Source organism: Schistocerca nitens, chromosome 6 (genome assembly GCF_023898315.1).
Source record: "Schistocerca nitens isolate TAMUIC-IGC-003100 chromosome 6, iqSchNite1.1, whole genome shotgun sequence".
NCBI lineage: Eukaryota > Metazoa > Arthropoda > Insecta > Orthoptera > Acrididae > Schistocerca > Schistocerca nitens.
In genome coordinates, this window is record NC_064619.1 from 97640273 (window position 1) to 97662020 (window position 21748).

General features: G+C 41.9%; 1 protein-coding gene and 1 pseudogene across 1 annotated transcript in view; one reads left to right on the forward strand and one right to left on the reverse strand.

Moving 5' to 3' along the window:
- The window catches only part of LOC126263242 (zwei Ig domain protein zig-8-like), a 253264-nt gene that overhangs the window by 173590 nt on the left and 57926 nt on the right, over positions 1–21748 (forward strand). Inside the window, exon 6 of the mRNA XM_049960327.1 lies at positions 686–976. Within this exon, the coding sequence (XP_049816284.1) occupies positions 686–976 (291 nt within the window). The remainder of the gene's footprint in view (positions 1–685; positions 977–21748) is intronic.
- LOC126263963 (5S ribosomal RNA) lies at positions 19571–19688 on the reverse strand (annotated as a pseudogene).

Here is a 21748-nt window from a genome sequence, read left to right on the forward strand (position 1 = left end):
TCCCCTGAGTCGGTTTCCTCCCTCCTACAACCCCTTCCTCTCCTGTGCCCCTTTCTGTGTCTCTGTGCCCCCTCCTGCCTCATCTTTCTCTTTGTCTCCCGCCCTTCCTGTCTCCAGCCTCTTGGCGCACCCCCTGCCCCCTTTTTCTTCTTCCTCCCATCCCCCAGGCCCCCCACATCTTCCTCCCCTCCTTTTCCCTCCCCTACGGCCTCCACCCCTCGTCAGGTCCCTACCAGCAGTTTTAATTGATCAAATTTGTCCCATCGTTTACAATAGTTTTTAAGTACCTCTCGCTATGTGTGTTTTCATACTGTGGCCGAACTTTACTAGTATTTGAGTCCAGTTTCTTTTAAGTTACCCACATATTGCCAGCTGTGATCTCTTAACTTCATGTCGACATTTTAACTGTCCTCCGTTGAATGCCTCGTTTTAGTATACATTTCAACTCCTACTATCCAAATATACTGTGTTTTTTATGTCCCCCATTTTCGCATTTTTTATGTATGATTTCCCCTTTCCAGGAAAAACTGATTTGCAATTTCGTAGTCGATCCTGCTCCAACAGTATGGGCTTTTTGCTCTCTATGCAGCATAATTATTATATACGAACATGAGAAACTACTATGATCACTTGTTGAAGGTTTGGATTGAGACCAAGCACCATTCTGTCCCTTCCACTTTTGCAGAGGCGAGAGCGGAGATCGCGGGGCCGTCGGAGAAGTACCTGAAGCTGGGCAGCGCGCTGCGATTGGTGTGCACGGTCCGGCAGAGCACGGAGCCGCCCGTCTACGTCTTCTGGTACCATAACAACCGCATGGTCAACTACGACGCCGACCGCGGCATCAACGTCACCACCGACCGACCATCCAAGTCGAGCACGCTGTTAGTGCCCAGCGCCGCGCGCGAGCACTCCGGGAACTACTCGTGCGTGCCCAACGACGCGCAGCCAGCCAGCACCTACGTCCACATACTCAACGGTGAGCCCCGCCACGTTTGGCAACGCCTCTCTTTCCTTCCATTTTCTCTGTAGGTGTCTAAACTACTCAGTAGTATCAGATAATTAATACTGTGTGTGATTAATTTTAGAAATTTCAAGTACTTCATGATATCTGAATGAAATCTGATTGGAATGTCGATCAAAACACCTTCAGCCGTCGAAATTTACGGCCGTTATTTTATTTGAGCAACCAGTTTCAGCGGTACATTATGCCATCTTCAGGCTCCCTGACCGACGTGTAAGAAGAATCCTACCTCTGGTCCAGTCAAAATATTGGCCCATATTCATCGACTGGTATCCGTACATTTTTAACTCTGTGATGCCTTAAATCATCACTTGTCATTCACGTCCGTCAGAGGGCCCGAAGATGGCGTAATGTAACGTTGAAACTTGTTGCTGAAATAAAATAACTGGAAATTTAAATGCCTGACGGTATTTGCTTCAGAAAATTTATACTGAACAGTGGAGGTCCCGTAACCGTCTGTATAAAGATGGGCTCTTAAAGAAATCAGTTTACGCGTCTTTGAAGCGATCCTCTTCGGGTCATTCAACTACTCGGTCCAGGGAGTTGTTTATTCTAATGGTTGTCTAAAAACATTATGTCAGAAACAATGAAAAGTTATTTTTATATCAAAATGTTAGAAATGTTATGATATAAATATAGGTCTGAAAAACCTTCGTTATAGAGATATGAAGGCATTTATTATTCATACAGCAAAAACAATACATTTACCAATTATGTATAAAAATTGCTGGAAGTGAGTGCCTCATGTTTCCACGCATCCCTTGGCCCTGCTTTCCATACTTGTTGCGGAAAACAGCTCACATGTTCCATATTTAATCACATCCATTTTGGTTACAGTATCTGAGAGCAACGAGGACGGGCACAGGAATAGAGTACGTCAAGGATTTTAAACCTCATGGAAGGAAGAAAACAATGTATTCAAATCTGACTATTTAATAGCGCATGCACTGGATTCCCCTCGGTCAGTCCACCTGGTCTGAAACTGATCATTGAGATACTGGGGAACTATCTGTGTAGAGTAAGGTGGAGCAATATCATGTAGAACACTTTTTTGGAGAAGAGTGTCAGGTTAAACACCTTTCAGCCGTCAATTTTCAACCTTGTTTTATTTGGCAACCAGTTTCATCCTCTTACTACGGCATCTTCAGGCCCATGACTGACTTGTAGGAGGAATTTACCTCGCTTATGATCAAAAGAGGGGCCAGAAATACTGCTATTAGTAAATATTTGCTACAGTGATCACTTCAACTATCACCTGCCGACGCGGTATCATCTGTGAGGCACTGATAACAGTCCTTAAATGGAGTGGCCTGCACTGAGTCATGTACTAAATGCAATAGAGCACCTTTGGAATGAGTCAGAAAGTCGAACTCGCTCTAGATTCCAGTTCCCAACATCACTACCATCCCTGGTTTTCGCTCTTCAGCAATAATGGCCTGCCATTCCTGCACAGACAGTCAAATGCGTCACTGAAATGTGTCCCCAGTGGAGCTTAAGGTGATACAGAGACGAAGGTGAACACACTCCGCACTAATTTCCACTGGTGTATGTCTGCGTACTTTTGTCTGGATAGCTTAACTAGCACAGCGATGTGAATTGGAGACACGTGCTAAGGATGGGGTAGGTTGGTTGCACATGACGACGAACAGATGAATGAAATGATAATGTGACCACACGACTTCTTACCGCTAGTCTTGATACCGGTAATGGGCCCTACAGAATTGTCAAGAGTGTTCTCTTAGCACCTCCGTCGAGAGGGGAACTTTAGAGGTTAGATTCTACCTAGAGGAGTGATGGAGTCTAAATCTAGTGGTGATTGATCCAGCCAGTCATACAGATCACTAGACAATTGACCTCTTCCTTGTCTTAGTGTCTCAAGTAGCTTATCGACATAGTTACTGTAGCAACCAGGTGTGTGGTAAGACTGTCCACAGTTTCCTTTTGCGTCAGTGCACATGCTCCTGACCCCATGTACACAGTTTTGGCTTGTATTCTTGCTTCAATCAGAATTCCTATATGTCACAAAATGGAATGCTCGCCATCTGTGAGGCAGCCGTGTGGTAACCATCGTGTGCAAACTAGCGAGGGTGAGCTATACACGATCCATTGGCAATAAGTCAGTTTCGAAAGTGACGCCAATATATTACGTTAGACCTCTTTGCTCTATGCCATTGGTGTGCGACGAATAACAGCTGGAATTGGGCATTGTGCAGTGACCATCGTTTCAATTTTGTCCATATTATATGCCAGCTTCCCCCATGAACCCATGGACCTTGCCGTTGGTGGGGAGGCTTGCGTGCCTCAGCGATATAGATGGCCGTACCGTAGGTGTAACCACAACGGAGGGGTATCTGTTGAGAGGCCAGACAAACATGTGGTTCCTGAAGGGGGGCAGCAGCCTTTACAGTAGTTGCAGGGGCAACAGTCTGGATGATTGACTGATCTGGCCTTGTAACATTAACCAAATCGGCCTTGCTGTGCTGGTACTGCGAACAGCTGAAAGCAAGGGGAAACTACAGCCGTAATTTTTCCCGAGGACATGCAGCTTTACTGTATAATTAAATGATGATGGCGTCCTCTTGGGTAAAATATTCCGGAGGTAAAATAGTCCCCCATTCGGAACTCCGGGCGGGGACTACTCAAGACGACGTTGTTATCAGGAGAAAGAAAACTGGCATTCTACGGATCGGAGCGTGGAATGTCAGATCCCTTAATCGGGCAGGTAGGTTAGAAAATTTAAAAAGGGAAATGGATAGGTTAAAGTTAGATATAGTGGGAATTAGTGAAGTTCGGTGGCAGGAGGAACAAGACTTCTGGTCAGGTGACTACAGGGTTATCAACACAAAGTCAAATAGGGGTAATGCAGGAGTAGGTTTAATAATGAATAGGAAAATAGGAATGCGGGTAAGCTACTACAAACAGCATAGTGAACGCAATATTGTGGCCAAGATAGACACAAAGCCCATGCCTACTACATTAGTACAAGTTTATATGAGAACTAGCTCTGCAGATGATGAAGAAATTGATGAAATGTATGACGAGATAAAAAAAATTATTCAGGTAGTGAAGGGAGACGAAAATTTTAATAGTCATGGGTGACTAAAATTCGTCAGTAGGAAAAGGGAGAGAAGGAAACATAGTAGGTGAATATGGATTCGGGGGAAGAAATGAAAGAGGAAGCCGCCTTGTAGAATTTTGCACAGAGCATAACTTAATCATAGCTAACACCTGGTTCAAGAATCATAAAAGAAAGTTGTATACCTGGAAGAATCCTGGAGATACTAAAAGGTATCAGATAGATTATATAATGGTAAGACAGAGATTTACGAACCAGGTTTTAAATTGTAAGACATTTCCAGGGGCAGATGTGGATTCTGACCACAATCTATTGGTTATGAACTGCAGATTGAAACTGAAGAAACTGCAAAAAGGTGGGAATTTAAGGAGATGGGACCTGGATAAACTGAAAGAACCAGAGGTTGTAGAGAGTTTCAGGGAGAGCATAAGGGAACAATTGACAGGAATGGGGGAAAGAAATACAGTAGAAGAAGAATGGGTAGCTCTGAGGGACGAAGTAGTGAAGGCAGCAGACGATCAAGTAGGTAAAAAGACGAGGGCTAATAGAAATCCTTGGGTAACAGAAGAAATATTGAATTTAATTGATGAAAGGAGAAAATATAGAAATGCAGTAAATGAAGCAGGCAAAAAGGAATACAAACGTCTCAAAAATGAGATCGACAGGAAGTGCAAAATGGCTAAGCAGGGATGGCTAGAGGACAAATGTAAGGATGTAGAGGCTTGTCTCACTAGGGGTAAGATAGATACTGCCCACAGGAAAATTAAAGAGACCTTTGGAGAGAAGGGAACCACTTGTATGAATATCAAGAGCTCAGATGGCAACCCAGTTCTAAGCAAAGAAGGGAAGGCAGAAAGGTGGAAGGAGTATATAGAGGGTTTATACAAGGGCGATGTACTTGAGGACAATATTATGGAAATGGAAGAAGATGTAGATGAAGATGAAATGGGAGATAAGATACTGCGTGAAGAGTTTGACAGGGCACTGAAAGACCTGAGTCGAAACAAGGCCCCTGGAGTAGACATTATTCCATTAGAACTACTGATGGCCTTGGGAGAGCCATTCATGACAAAACTCTACCATCTGGTGAGCAAGATGTATGAGACTTCAAGAAGAATATAATAATTTCAATCCCAAAGAAAGCAGGTGTTGACAGATGTGAAAATTACCGAACTATCAGTTTAATAAGTCACAGCTGCAAAATACTAACGCGAATTCTTTACAGACGAAAGGAAAAACTGGTAGAAGCGGACCTCGGGGAAGATCAGTTTGGTTTCCGTAGAAATGTTGGAACACGTGAGGCAATACTAACCTTACGACTTATCTTAGAAGAAAGATTAAGAAAAGGCAAACCTACGTTTCTAGCATTTGTAGACTTAGAGAAAGCTTTTGACAACGTTAACTGGAATACTCTCTTTCAAATTCTGAAGGTGGCAGGGGTAAAATACAAGGAGCGAAAGGCTATTTACAATTTGTACAGAAACCAGATGGCAGTTATAAGAGTCGAGGGGCATGAAAGGGAAGCAGTGGTTGGGAAAGGAGTGAGATAGGGTTGTAGCCTCTCCCCGATGTTATTCAATCTGTATATTGAGCAAGCAGTAAAGGAAACAAAAGAAAAATTCGGAGTAGGTATTAAAATTCATGGAGAAAAAGTAAAAACTTTGAGGTTCGCCGATGACATTGTAATTCTGTCAGAGACAGCAAAGGACTTGGAAGAGCAGATGAACGGAATGGACAGTGTCTTGAAAGGAGGATATAAGATGAACATCAACAAAAGCAAAACGAGGATAATGGAATGTAGTCAAATTAAATTGGGTGATGCTGAGGGGATTAGATTAGGAATTGAGACACTTAAAGTAGTAAAGGAGTTTTGCTATTTAGGGAGTAAAATAACTGATGATGGTCGAAGTAGAGAGGATATAAAATGTAGACTGGCAATGGCAAGGAAATCGTTTCTGAAGAAGAGAAATTTGTTAACATCGAGTATAGATTTAAGTGTCAGGAAGTCGTTTCTGAAAGTATTTGTATGGAGTGTAGCCATGTATGGAAGTGAAACATGGACGATAACCAGTTTGGACAAGAAGAGAATAAAAGGTTTCGAAATGTGGTGCTACAGAAGAATGCTGAAGATAAGGTGGGTACATCACGTAACTAATGAGGAGGTATTGAATAGGATTGGGGAGAAGAGAAGTTTGTGGCACAACTTGACTAGAAGAACGGATCGGTTGGTGGGACATGTTTTGAGGCATCAAGGGATCACAAATTTAGCATTGGAGGGCAGCGTGGAGGGTAAAAATCGTAGAGGGAGACCAAGAGATCAATACACTAAGCAGATTCAGAAGGATGTAAGTTGCAGTAGGTACTGGGAGATGAAGAAGCTTGCACAGGATAGAGTAGCATGGAGAGCTGCATCAAACCAGTCTCAGGACTGAGGACCACAACAACAACAACAACAACAACATATATGCCAGGTGCTTTGGTGGTTAACCACGTAGTGTGATGGGACACAGAATGAGATACAACTTGTATGGCTCTCGATAATAGATCATACAAGTTTGTTAGTAATTTTTGCCCGATGTTTAAGTAAGGCTGTTGTGTGGATCGGTCTGTATCTCCGATTGAGTAGGCACTATCAAAGGTTGAAAATGAGGCCACTGCATCTGCCTCCACCACGAACAGATCATCAATACCCGATTACGTACTGTATTTTCTAGTTCGGTTGCAATTTATGCATTTAAAATGTAGGCCTATGTGTCACCTACGCGCTTCAGAGGTTTTCTGAAATACAAACATATTTAAAATTTAGGCTTACATACAGCGTCTTTCGGTAATACTGTGCAAAAATTTAACAGGAATAGAGGATGCCCCACTGAACAATTTAAGATAGGGAACCTGGGAGGAGGCAATAGGAATAAAAATACATTACTGTGTACTTTTATATTTACGTTACTTATATTTAACTGCAAATACCCTCACTGACACAATGAACGTACCTTTTGCATTGTGTCTTAATAAATGTGCTGGAAATGACGGCCATTAACCTCAATGCAAGAATGTCATCGGCGAACAATATTATAACACACCCTGATAAATATGCGTGGTGTGTTTCGAATCACGTCACAGGTAGCTACAATTCTGGCTACTAATTCCATCTCCCTATCCAATGGGGTCTCATACACAAATGACTTTAGATATCCCGATAGTAAATAGTCAAGGGAGTTCAGGTCAGGTGACCTCACAGGCCGTTGAAAACGACCTCCTCTTCCAATCTAGCGATCAGGTAATACAGAATTGAGACGGTTGCGGACTTCCACATTGGTGTGAGGCGGTTATCGGTCATATTTTATTCACATAGTCTCACAAACACACAAGGATACGTTCTCCGACATCTCAGGTAGAACTCTTTGCACGAACCTCAAGTACAGGTCGCCATTCAGATGGCCTACTGTATCAGGACTTCCTAGTAAACAGGGTCGTCCTCCTTCTTTCCTTGGAGGAAGTAAAGATCTACACATAAAAAATAACACAGTATGTGTAAACTTGTACACATTTTAGTTGTAAATAAGATGGAAAACAGTAATGCTAGACAAAGAGTAGAGAAGTACACTTCCATATCCCCTTATGCTTCATTTTCCGATACCAGGTTCCCTACTTCAAATTGTTCAGTAGAGCATTCTCTATGTCCTGTAGCATTTTTACACGCTCTTGGAGAGTGGCCATGTTGATGGTCCTCTGAGCCATGGCAGCAGCAGGCGGCCGAGACACAAGCAGCAGCAAGGGAGCAACAATTTTTGTCACATTTTATTAGTTCCTAACCAGGAGCGAATTATGTAAGTCCATCTGTGTGCTTTTGAAGTTTAGTTTTTGAATTGCTGCGTGTTATTCATTAGACACAGTTCTTGCGTTTTCGTCAGAGTCTACAGAAAATTTTCATAATGCGATCCGATCGCCGTTTATTTGTCTGCGTAGCGTATTTTTCCGCAGTGTCTAGTATGGATAGTAATTGTGATTGCTGTGTGCGTATGCGACCTTAGTTGGTGACGCTTCGCTCTCAGCTGCAGGCGGATACACAGCTTGAGGCTGCAGTGGATGGGCAGCACTGTTGTGGACTGTCTGTGGGGATCCAAAGGACGTCCAACACGACCCACGAGTCCGCCGATCGGTCCGCACAGTAACCAGCTCGGTTACTGAAACTTCCTGACAGATTAAAACTGTGTGCCCGACAGAGACCCCAACTCGGGAGCTTTGCCTTTCACGAGCAAGTGCTCTACCAACTGAGCTATTCAAGTACGACTCACGCCCCGTCCTCAGAGATTTACTTCTGACAGAGTCAAGTGCTCTACCAACTGAGCTACTCAAGCGCGACACACACCTAGTCCTCACAATTTTACTTCTGCCAGTATCTCCTCCCCTACATTCCAAAAACCAGTGCACACTGCACTGCAGAGTGAAAATCTCATTCTGGAAACATCCTCCAGGCTGTGGCTAAGCCACGTCTCCGCAATATCCTTCCTTCCAGCAGTTCTAGCTCTGCTAGGTTCGCAGGAGAGCTTCTGTGAAGGTAGGGGATGAGATACTGGCAGAAGTAAAACTGTGAGAACTGGACGCGAGTCGTGCTTGGGTAGCTCTGTTGGTGGGTCACTTGCCCGTGAGAAGTAAAGGTCACGAGTTCGAGTCTCGGTCCAGCACACAGTTTTAATTTGCCAGGAAGAGGTCCACCACGCTGCAGAGTGAAAATCTCATTCAGCTCAGTTACTGTTTGCATTGAGGAATTGCCCATTACCCGTGTTCGAGTGAGAGGTCGTCTCGGGTCGTGCTGACGGCGAAATACTTCAGTGGGGAGGTGAGGGGGGCAATGCCAAACCTCCTAGGTTAGTGTGACAAATAGAGTCCAAGTGATGTCCATGATTGACACTGTCCGGTAGCCGGATGCACTCGCTATTCCTGTTTCTGCGGAAATTTCTCAGCGTGCAAGATCAGGACAATCAAAGAGGGTGTGATTATTGATAGTTGGCAGCTCTTACGTTAGGCGCCTTATGTGGCCTCTTAGGGACATGAATGCCAAGATGGGTAAGAAAGCCAATATGCATAGTGGGAGGAGTCATTCCAGACGTGGAACAGGTCCTCCCGAACGCCATGAAGAGCACAGGGCGCAGCAAACTCTAGATGGTAGCTCACGTCGGTACCAACGATGTATGTCACCTCGGATCAGAAGAGATTCTTTCTGGTTACGAACGGCTATCAGTAATGCTAAAAGCTGCCACCCTTACTTTCGAGATGAAAGCAGAGTCCACCATTTGCATCATAGTCGACAGGACCGATTGCGGACCTCGGATACAGAGCCGAGTGGAGGGTCTGAATCAGAGGATCGGACGATTCTGCGACAGTCTATGTTGAAGAATCCTCTACTTGCGTCATAGGGCAGTGGCGTTTAAGATACAGCTACATAGGTCTGGAGGTCATTACACGCAGGAGGCGGCTTCACGGACAGTTGGCGTGGACTGGCCGGATTTTATTTTGGATGGTCTTGGAGAAATACATAAAGGACTTCCATCTCAAAGGGCGCAGGTCGAACACTGGCAGAACGTAGATCTAAGAACCATTGGTATAACAGCTGTAAATGGTCGTTACTGTGTTGGGAAAGTACCAGGGCTTCAAGCGCTAATAGAAACCACTGATGCTCAAATTGTAAGAGGCACTAAAGCTGAAGGTAAGTTAAGCTGAAATTTTTGCGAAGAACCTAATCGTGTTAAAAAAAACACAGTTGGCGGTGAAGTGTTTCTTGATGTTTAAAGGAGTTTATCTTGTAAAGAAATTGAAGTAGACAGTTCCTGTTAGTTAGTATTGGTAGAGGTCATTCTTGGCAAACGGAATAGAGTAATAATTGGATCCTTTTACCGACCTCCCAACTCAGATGATAAAGCTGCTGAAAGATTCAAAGAAAACTTAAGTTTAATTTCAAACACTTACCTGACTCATACAATTACAGATTGTTGTGTGTTCCATTTACCCTCGATATGTTGGCGAGAATAAATTTTTAAATATGGAGGTAACCATAAAACATCATCCGAAATTGAGCTAACGTCCCTGTCTTCAAATTATTTCGAACAGTTAATTCTTGAGCGCACTCGAATAGTAAGCGGCTGACAAAACACACTTGACCTCTTAGCAACAAACAATTATGAGCTAATAACGAGCAACAAAACGGATACAGGCATTAGTGAACACAGGGATATCGTAGCAAGATTGAATATTGTAACTCCCAAATCCTCCAAAAATAAATGAAAAGTATATTTGTTCAGAAAGACAGACAAAAATTCTCTTGACGCCTTTCTGAGTGACAATTTCCACTCCTCCCAAATCAACAATGTAAGTGTAGACAAGAAGTGGCTTCATTTCAGAGAGCTAATATCAGCAGCAATTTAAATATTTATACCAAATAAATCAACTAACGACGGAGCTGAGGCCCCTGGTATACAAAACGAGTCAGAACACTGTTGCAGAAACAACGAAAAATCATGCCAAATTGAAACGAACGCTAAATCCCCAAGAATGGCCATCTTAGTATACTAGCGACAAGACACAGTGAATGCCTTCTCCGTACGATAGCAATACAAATACAATCGATGACAGTGCTGCTAAAGCAGGGTTACTAAACACAGTCTTTAGAAATTCCTTCACCAAGGAAGACGAAGTAAATATTTCATAATTCTAATCAAGAGGAATTGCCAACATAAATTAGAAGCAGATAACGTCGGAGTAGTGAAGTAACTTAATTTACTTAATAAGAGCAAGTCTCTCTCTCCAGACAGTATATCAATTAGGTTCCTTTCAGAGGATGCCTTTGCAGTACTTCCATACTTAACAATACACAACCGCTAGCTAGACGAAATATCCGTATCCAAAGTTGCACAGGTCACATCAATATTCAAGATATGGAATCGATACGCAGCAGGATTTTGGAACATATATACATAGTGTTTGCACATTATGAGTCACCTCGAAGAGAACTGTCCATTGAAACACAGTCAACAAGGATTTAGGAAACTTCGTTCTTGTGAAACAGAACTAACTCTCTACTCCCAAATGTTGAGTACTGTTGACAAGGGATTTCAAATTTATTCCATATTTCTAGATATGAATGTTTTTGACACTTTACCACACAAGGGGCTTGTAATTAAATTGCGTGCTTTTGGAATATCGTCACAGTTATGCACTGGATTCGTGATTTCCTGTCAGGGAGGTCATAGTTCATAGTAACTGACAGGAAATCATCAAGTACAACAGAAGTGGGCTCTGGCTGACCCCAAGGTAGTGTTATACGCCCCCTATTGTTTCTTATCTATATAAACGATTTAGGAGACAACCTTAGCACCCGTCCGAGGCTCTTTGCAGATGATGCTGTCATTTATCCTATAGTAAACTCATCAGAAGACTAAAACAAATTGCAAAACGATTTAGAAAAGATATCTGTACGGCGCGGAAATTGGTAATTGACCCTCAATAAAGAAACATGTGAGGTCATACAGATGAGTCCTAAAAGGAATAAGTTAAACTGGGGTTACACAATGAATTAGTCAAATCTGAAGGTCATAAATTCAACTAAATATCTAGGAATTAAAATTATGAACAATTTAAATTAGAAAGAATACATAAAAAAATATTATGGGGAAGGCGAACCAAAGACTGCGATTTATTAGCAAAACGCTTAGAAGATGCAACAGATCTACTAAAGAGACTGTTTACACTTATTCGTCCTCTTTTGAAGCACTGCTGTGCGGTGCGCAATCCTTACCAGATAAGATTAAGGAGTGCATCCAGAAAGTTAAAAGAAGAGCAGCACGTTTTGTATTATCGAGAAATAGGGGAGATGTTGTTACGGACATGATAGAGGATGCGTGGTGTACATCATTAAAACAAAGGCGTTTCTTGTTGCGGAGGGATTTCTCACGAAATTCCAGTCACCAATCCTCTTCTTCGAATGCGAAAATATTTTGTAGTCGTCGACCTACATGGGGGAAACGTTCATCGTAATAAAATAATTGATATCAGAGCTCGCACAGAAAGATATAGGTATTGGTTTCTTCCACAAGATATTCGATAGTGAATAATAGAGATTTATTGAGGAGGTGGTTCGACGATCTCTCTGCCAGGGTTAGCACACTGGACTCGCATTCGGGAGGACGACGGTTCAATCCCGCGTCCGGCTATCCTGATTTAGGTTTTCCGTGATTTCCCTACATCGCTTCAGGCAAATGCCGGGATGGTTCCTTAGAAAGGGCACGGCCGATTTCCTTCCCCATCCTTCTCTAATCCGAGCTTGTGCTCCGTCTCTAATGACCTCGTTGCCGACGGGATGTTAAACAGTAATCTCGTCGTCGTCGTCGTCTCTGCCAGGCACTAAAGTGTAATTTGCAGTGTACCTATTTGGATGTAAATGTACTCGTAGATGTAGACGTTATGCACTGTTAGTGAGTTCATGTCGACTTTTGTGATAGAGAAACGCTAAGAGACCCACAGATCCTTATAGAAAATAAAAAAATACCCTGACATCTGTAGTTCGTTCGTATGGAGCATCCTCTTCGTGACCCATGTCCAGTATAATTGCTACTCACTTTAATGTCATTACACCCTGTGATCTTCGAAGTTTCCCCACAGAGAAATGCGCCGTATTTTTTTCTTCGGTGATTCTCTATTGAACATAATGAGAGTTACAGACATGAAAGAATGGCGTTTTATTTACACACCACATTTTTCCACGTAATCTCCATCTAGTTCAATTGCCTTGTTCCAGTGCGAAACTAGGGTGTGTATGCTCTTTGGGTGTATATCCTTGTTCTGGTGGCGTAGCCAGTGCTTCACCGTGTGAATCATCTCCTCAACGTCCTCAAAATGTCTTCTCGAGTCGCAATGCGTCTGACCTCGCGAATGCCAACGTCAGTTCAATGCAACATGTCACTTGTGATAGCCGTGGATGGTCTCACTGTAGGCCGCTGCGGCCGAGCGGTTCTAGGCGCTTCAGTCCGGAACCGCGCGACTGCTACCGTCGCAGGTTCAATTCCTGCCTCGGGCATGGGTGTGCGTGGTGTCCTTAGATTAGTTAGGTTTAAGTAGTTCTAAGTTCTCGTGGACCGATGATCTCAGATGTTAAGTCCCATAGTGCTCAGAGCCATTTGAACCATTTGGTGGGCTCACTGACCTCTGAAAATCGTGGACCTCCGTCGAACCGCCTTCTGATGACCACACACTCTGTGTCCATCGACTACCTGTACTTCTCTCGACGGCAGATGCTCCATAGACTTTGCACAAGCGTCTGTGAATATTCCCCACAGTTTCTTTCTCTGCACTTAGAAATTCAACGATGGCACGTTGGTTGTAACGTACATGAGCTACTGACGCCTTAAAACGATCCTCGAAGACATTCGCTAACACACCTCACCTGAAATTCACTGCGAGCTTTGGTGATTGTTGCCATTTTCACGGACTTCTTACAAGCGATACAAGTCTTGTAAGAGATTTTCGCCGTATCGATGGAAATGTTCCTTCAGAACTCTATGATTTTGAGCAAGTGGTGGAGGTTTACTGAGAGTAGATTATCCGACGTAAATCAGCCATAAGAAGTGAGAAACTTCGGGAAGCATTCCGAAAAAAGAAGGACGAAAGAACCTTGCTTTTCTGATACAAAGCAGCTCACTGGCGAGGAAGGACAGGACACAAGTGACGCGGTGTACTACCAGATCTTATGTCTTCCAGCTATAATAGAACTATACACAAAGTTTGTAGATGATATCGGTCACAGAACGCTCTGGGCAATTGATACACGATGTCGTGTTGAAACGGTTACCCTACTTTTATCTGTTTTTCTTGATATTATTAATGAAATATGATTTAATATTTGTATAAAAGTCTGACTAATCTCAGTAAACATGGCCTACAGAGACGAATATTATGGTACACTTCATAGACTGGAATAGTGTAGCGCTTTCTACTTGTATGCCCTTATGCCATTCAGTTATTCAAAAACAAATCTATCAGTTACGGCCGAAGAATTAATCAACTCAAAAATAAAGTCGCATTATGCATAATGTATTCTGAATGCAAGCTCCTTACATACACTTACAAGGGAACATCCAAGGCAGCGTCGTGAGCTGCACAAAAATGTTTATTCTTAATTGAGGTAGTGGCTATACTTTCCTCGTAACTAGAGAGGTCTAAAGATTTGATATTGCTAATAATACCCTTGTTCCTTGTTTGTGGTAAACTCAAACGACGTTCCACTTGGGGCTTTGCCATTTCTTTGGCCAACTTCATTAGAAAAAGATGTCTCTCTGTTTTTTCAACAGCAACACAGAAGAGTCTGTAGGCATTGAGTGCAGCTAGATCGACAAGATCATAAAATACTGCTAATGGCCAACGTTTTGTCCACTTTTTCACAGAACAGTAAGAGCTCATTTGATCTAGCGTATCAACACCTGATTTTGTTGAGTTGTAATACAACACTACTTCTGGTTTTCGTTTCAAGTTGTTTTCTTTGGGCACTTAAAATGATTGATGTTGTGTTGACAGGAGTAGCACAGCCTTATTTCTTTTTGGAACATACGAAACTAATAGGGTTTTACCACTGTATGAAAATCTGGTAGTGCATTCTTCCCTAGTTTTCGAAGGCAAAAACTCTTTTGGAAGTTCTTTTCTTGTAGAACGTAGAGTACCTACAAGTGTCAACTTCATTTTCAACAATTCTTGGCCAAGGTCATAGCTCGTGAAAAAATTGGCAGTGGTAATATTCCTACCACTGCCAGCCAGATGACGCACTAAATCTAAGACCACTCTCTTGCCTTGATTCACTTCTCTCACATCACCACTCCTTCCAGTGTACATTTGAAGATTTGTCAGATAACCATGTTCACAGTCTACTGAGCTCCATATCTTGTTGCCATACTTTCCTGGCTTTGATGGAATGTAGACCTTGAAACTGCACCGACCTCTGTATACGCAAAGATGTTCATCAACAGTAATGTTGCTGGAAGGTATAAATGATGTTTGACATTGCACGGCAAACAAATCAAATATTTCCTGTACAGCTTCAGCCTTATTTCCAGTCCTCTCTTTCCTTTCAAGTCTTGTGATGCGGTCGTCAAAACGAAGTGAAAGCAGAATGTCCTGATATCGCCTCCTCGACATAGTAGCACGGAATAGAGGAGTGGCATATTCAGAGTACCAAAATTCGTCAATAGGTTTCCCCCGGCTCTTCTGTACGTCATACAGAATCAGCAAGCCTAAAAATGAAAGAAGCTCGCATCAGTCTGTATCACGCCAGTCAACTAATTTTCCAGACACTTTCAATTAATTTCCTCGTTGATTTGTGAACTGAACTGTTATATCCAGCAATTCATTAGTAATAAACTGCCTGAAACAGTCAACAGCTGAGCTAACACAAACTGTACTAGGAATACCTGCTGAAAATCGTTATATGTTGCGGATTGGAAATCTACGAATTGATGGTTCTTTTGTACTCCATGCAATATCCCGACCCCTGCTTACCAGTACTGCACTTTCATCTTCTCCACTGTCATCAATTTCAGCAAGAATATCATTTTCTTCTAATTCATGTAAACAAATTTCATCACTTTGGTCTACCTGTGTCTCTGTTCCATCATCTTCGGCGTCACTACCTTCTGAATCACTACTGCTACGAAATAAGTCTTCCATAGCTTGTTCTACACTATAGCCAGGAGCAAAACGTATTCCATCCATGCTGAAATTACACTGCAACAACAAACGTACAACAAACGTACAAACGAACCTCCAGTTTGAGGTTAGTTCTGAGTAACACCTGAATAACACCTGAATTCAGTGTTACCAACTCAAAATACCTAAGAAAGAGATTGATAGTTGATAATCTATACATCCTATGAATGTTACATATAATCTATCTGGGGTCATAATTGACACCAACAGTAGTTTTTGTTAATTATTGATTTAAATGTTGCGTCAAGCGCTCTAAAAAATTTTGTGAGAGAACTACAATATTGTGTGGTAAAAGTCACAAAATTCTGGACTTTTACAAGAAATAGAAATTTTATTTTATCCATAGTAAAAATGATTGGGGTCACCTATGACGCCAGAGTGAGTCCTAGGGTTAAGACAGAAACAAGTTACCCTGCCGCCCGAAGCCTACGTCACTACACCACTCTCTGGCTGAGGTGGAGAGTACCTGAAACATACTAGCAAACATAGTTATTAAGTTCTCTCTAATACACGAGTGAATGTTAGGATGAAAGACGGGCATCAGTGAGTAAATAAATGAAGATGCAACTGAGCATTTTCCTTCACAATCGCATGAGTGATGAAGCTGTAGCGACACGAAAATTACAACGCAGTTGGCTGGTGGCAACAAGTTGTGGCCCAAAATGCATGGCACAAGCCGCGAAAGAGGGACATACTGTCCACTGTCAGTGTGATTACTCTTACCGACCGATGTATGAAAAAAAGGCGAAAAATTTCTTTTTTCGGGTTCTGTAATTACAGGTCAGTAACCATCTCCAAATAATCAGTAGTCCTGGTAGTGTTTTGGTGCCTAACATTGTGGTCCCGCCTTCAAGACCACGTATACTTTGCTTGTTTTTAACTTCCGTACACAATAATGAGGAGTAAGCGCAGATGCGTCACGGATAACTCCGTTGGTGTCAACAACATAAGTCACAGATAAAACTTAACCGTGTGTAAGAGTGAAACAGAGGACGCGACGAGTCAGTGAATCCTCAGTGCTTACGACGTCTTACAGAGAAAGTTTGTATTCATTTGGAGGCAAATTTCTACTTCTGCGTCACAAGAGGAGAAAATTACGGGTGTTCGAAAATTGAACGTTTTACTCTGTTGCGCAGTGCATATTTGGATTGATCTAAATATGTTTAAGGGACGATTTTAGCACAAAATATACTTGGCAAATGCATGAAATGTACTGCAGTATTCAGGTGCAAAGTTTATCTGAGGAGAGCGGTTATTATGGAAGGATCTGAAGACCTTCTTCAGGCCGACTTGACTGACCTGACCGTTTATTCCAATACAACATGGGCAATAAATTTTTACTGTGGGTAATAGACACTTATTCAAAGAAAGCATGGGTCACTGCTGTAAGGATTATAACTGGTACTGAGACTCCAGATGAGTACAAAAACATATGAAGAAAACGGATTCCAAATAATTTACAAACAGATGAAGGAAGGGAGTTTTACATTATTTATTTCAGCAAGCTGATGCAGAAGCATAAGTTTAATCACTACTCAGCACTTCCCACACTGAAAGCTTCAGTTGTGGAGCGACTCAATGCAAATCTATAAAAAATGCTGTTTAAACATAACAGTGTTCAAGGTTCTTTCAAATAGACTGATATGGTGAGAGATGTAGTCATTCAAAATAATCACACAAAACATACAAATATTAATATGACTCCCATCAGTGTGAAAGATAACACCCTTTTGTCTGTTGCGTGTAATAAGATCAAGATGACAGATTCACAGAAAGCTGAATACATTGTGGGTCATTTTGTTAAAATTTGTATTTGTAAGACACTTTTTGAGGTCTGTCTTCATAATCGATATTCAAACAGTTCAGAAGATCAACAAAGAATTTGTCTGCTGGAAAATTACCCGTTGAGACCTGCAGCAGGAGATTTTAAAGTACAGAAGGAAAAAAAGCTAGATATCCACCCACATGTCTAGTTGAAGTAAGTCATACGAAAAAAAGAAACAATGTCTTCCTGTAGCTGCGAAGTTTTGATAAAACACGATTACTTTATAATAGCTTGAGAGAGAGTGAAAGAGGGACAGAGAGAGAGACTGAAGGCGTGTACTGGCTACTCGCTTTGCAGGGCAGAAACAGCATCAGCAGTTTTCAGCAAGATGTACACAGTAACGTGCCTCGTCTCAGATGCTGGCTGGGAATGTTACCAAACACTATATCGATGATGTGACGAGGTTGCTTTCGCATTAGCGCACCTTTTCTCTCTCCAGAATTCCAACAGTACTCAAGTGCTTAATAAGTTACAGAAATTTATATGCCTGTGTGTTTGTGGGTGTAAGTGTGTTTGTGTGTATACGAAGAAAAGGCAACGAATCTTTCCTAAAATGTAGTTGGGGTTTGAAGAAAACACAAATATTCTGTGGATTACTTTGTAAGAAACAAAAATGGTTCAAATGGCTCTGAGCACTATCGGACTTTATATCTGAGGTCATCAGTCCCCTAGAACTTAGAACTACTTAAACCTAAATAGCGTAAGAACATCACACACATCCATGCCCGAGGCAGGATTCGAACCTGCGACCGTAGCGGTCTCCCGGTTCCAGACTGAAGCGCCTAGAACCGCTCGGCCACTTCGGCCGGCTGTACGAAACAGATTATACGTGTAAGGAGTGCAGTATGCGTGTGTTGTGTCTGTGTGTGTGTGTGTATGTGTGTGTGTGTGTGTGCGTGCGTGCGTGCGTGCGTGTGTGTGTGTGTGTGTGTGTGTGTGTGTGTGTGTCTGTGTGTGTGTGTGTGTATGTGTTTGTTTCTGGGCGTGGTGAACGATTCCAATTTATCCACTTCAATTGCAGAAGCTTGGCAGTATCTCTTTCCTTTCTTTTTCAAAGATAACGGCAGTTCAACTGAAGTTCAGACATTTTTATTATAAGAATAATTGCACTTAATGGCCGGCCTAGAGATCGGAATTACACCATCCACCAGATGATGGCAATTATTTTACGAGAGTCTGTGGTCATAGTACTGTTCTTCAGGATTCTTTTGAGGTTCTACAGTAATAGATATGGTATAGTACTATTAAGGCCGTTAAAATTTCGGTTACCTTCGCTGACGTGAATTCTAAAATACTGGATACGTCTACCCGACAACTTTCCAAAGAGACTGCCTATCTTTCATGCCTGTGGGCAAGGCTATTCATCTGCGTAAGGTTTTATATTTTATATTTCCAAGAATGTAAGTATTCGAGATATGTGTATTTTGAAAGTAATTTTTAGAAGCTATAGCGCAACGTCTAGTCAAAAATAGTTTAAAATTCTCAGCATTAACGAGAAAGGAAATGCTGAACGGAAACGGATTGTACAGAGCGAGGACAGCTCAGTGACATCATTTCTCTCTTCATCTGACCTGTAATACTCTTTCATAAGATGTCTTGAACTTGCTTTAAGTATGTACAAAAAGTGAACTGCCCAAGAAAACTTCAACATAAGGAATGGCAATATGTTTGCTCGGTGTCACATATCGTGTTAACAAAGCACTCTGTCGTCAGCCTACAAGTGGCCCATCGGGACTATCCGACCGCCGTGTCATCCTCAATGGAGGATGCGGTTGGGAGGGGAGTGTGGTCAGCACACCGCTCTCCCGGTCGTTATGATGGTTTTCTTTGACCGGAGCCGCTACTGTTCCTTCGAGTAGCTCCTCAGCTGGTATTACGAGGCTGAGTGCACTCCGTAAAATGGCAACAGCTCATGACGGCCGGGATGGTCACCCATACAAGTGCCAGCCACGCCCGGCAGCGCTTAACTTCGGTGATCTGACGGGAACCGGTGTATCCACTGCGGCAAGGCCGTTGCCTATCGTGTTAAGAGACGGTCGCAAATTTCAGATCACGGTGCTACCCATCAGTTTCATGTTCGAGGCCAAAGCCAACGGAACACATTTACCTTAGGTATTTCCTCGATGTGAAAGCTCACTCAGATGTAAGGAATTTAATAATCAATTTCAGACGAATTTCGCAACAGGCCCTCTGAGCTTTGGATCAAGTTCGGAATTGCCTTGTGCACACTTAGTTGAGAGCAATATAGCAATAATTCTTCCTTTCTCCTTCAGCCCCCAAACTCACGTTATTTGTACGTTGTTAGGTAAGTATCATCGTATCAAAGGTGTCTCAGAGGAGTTTGGAACAGAAAAATCGATATGAATAGGAACCATTAGGTCCCTCTGTCGAGATTCATCAAAGACTATTTTTTAATGGATTTTGGTTGGTTACACGTTTCAAAATTTACGTGCTTCCGGATGTCCAATTAACTACATATTATTAATAAAACGTCTCTAATGTTCGCTGTATACAAAAACTGCTACAGGACAGGTAGTGGTGTGATGGATGTATTATCTGCCGTTGACGGTACTAATTGCTTGAAATTCAGGCGTATATGCGCGAGGAGGACTCGCGTACTAAGGTTTCTGCTTCTTTAAAATCTTCATTATTGATACTGGGAAGATATTGGTCGCGGAAGTTCCAAGGCAGAATCAAAATCTCTTTAGTAGTTCATCACCATACCCCTGACACACAAAAAGAAGTGAGCAGGGGACTTTAGTTTATATATGAAGAGAGAGTAGATTTAATAAAATATTTTTATTTACTTGGCAAAGCATGACTACACCTTACATGTTATGTTTGCAGGCAATAATATTCGTCTCTCATGCTTTCATGGGCAATGAATGCAGTGCACAAGTACGTTCAAATGGCAGAATGTATTTTGTATGTGACAGTTTAAGAAGTTTCAGATTTTTTACCTTACTTGCAATGTCAGTCGATGCCTCTCGCCGAATTTCATGGTTATTGGTTAACGAGAAGCATCCTATACGTTTTAATGTGTTTATAGTATCAAAATTGTGATATAAATAGCCCTATCTTTGGATATGGGAAGAATCCTGTAGGTTTTGACGAGTTCCGAGTCTAAAAATTGTGGCATCACAATAAGCGACATACATGGCCGTAATTTTTTGTTTGAAGTGACTTATAGGCTTAAAATTTTTACACCTCCAAGGGAATATGGATCTTGCATGTGACATGAATTTAATCTTGACACGTCCACCCGCAACTGGACAGTAAGACAATCTAACACTATGTTATAGAGGGAAAAATGTCCCATTTTATCGTATAATAGTTCTTCATATCAAGCAACTGCCACCAGTCCGGGCAGACGTAGTGATTACATTTTGTGATACTTACGTTCATTTTGTTTTGTGATGGTTGCGAACTTATTCCTTCACAGGTATGTTTTACTTGTTATTCATATCTGTTTTATGTTTATTTTGCACCATACTAGTTACTGGTTGCAAATGTCTTCTGTTTTGACTACTGACTGTAATTTTTCTTACGTTGTTACCTAACGACGCACTTTTCTCGCTGTTTGTATTACTTTCTGTTCTATATAAGTAGGCTAAATATTTTCGTCAAATTTTTTCGTGAGGCGCTGAGATGTACTTACATGCAGTGTATAGAAGTTTCTAAGGTTACTCTTTAACTTGTTTTCTATGGTAAATGCTAGGGCCACCTGCTGTTTTCGTTTACCTCTTTGATAGTTCAATCGCCACACTAAATTCGCATATACGGCACTGCGAAATATGCCTACATGAGATGAGATTTGTTTTGTATTCAAACTATGTTCTCTCTTTCGTGAGCATTGGACTAAAATTTGATTTTGATTTAAGTACAATACTTTGTGAAATTTCTGTACATTGCACGCCTATGTATGTTTTCTATCATTCCTTTCTTGTACGCTTCATTCCACAGCTTTAGTCTGAGGCTGAAATTTAGAAAAGCGTAACACTTAATAAAGAATTGTACGGTCAAGATCTTTCTATATTTCACGGTTGTGCCATATTTGAATGGTCACCAGCCCTTACAA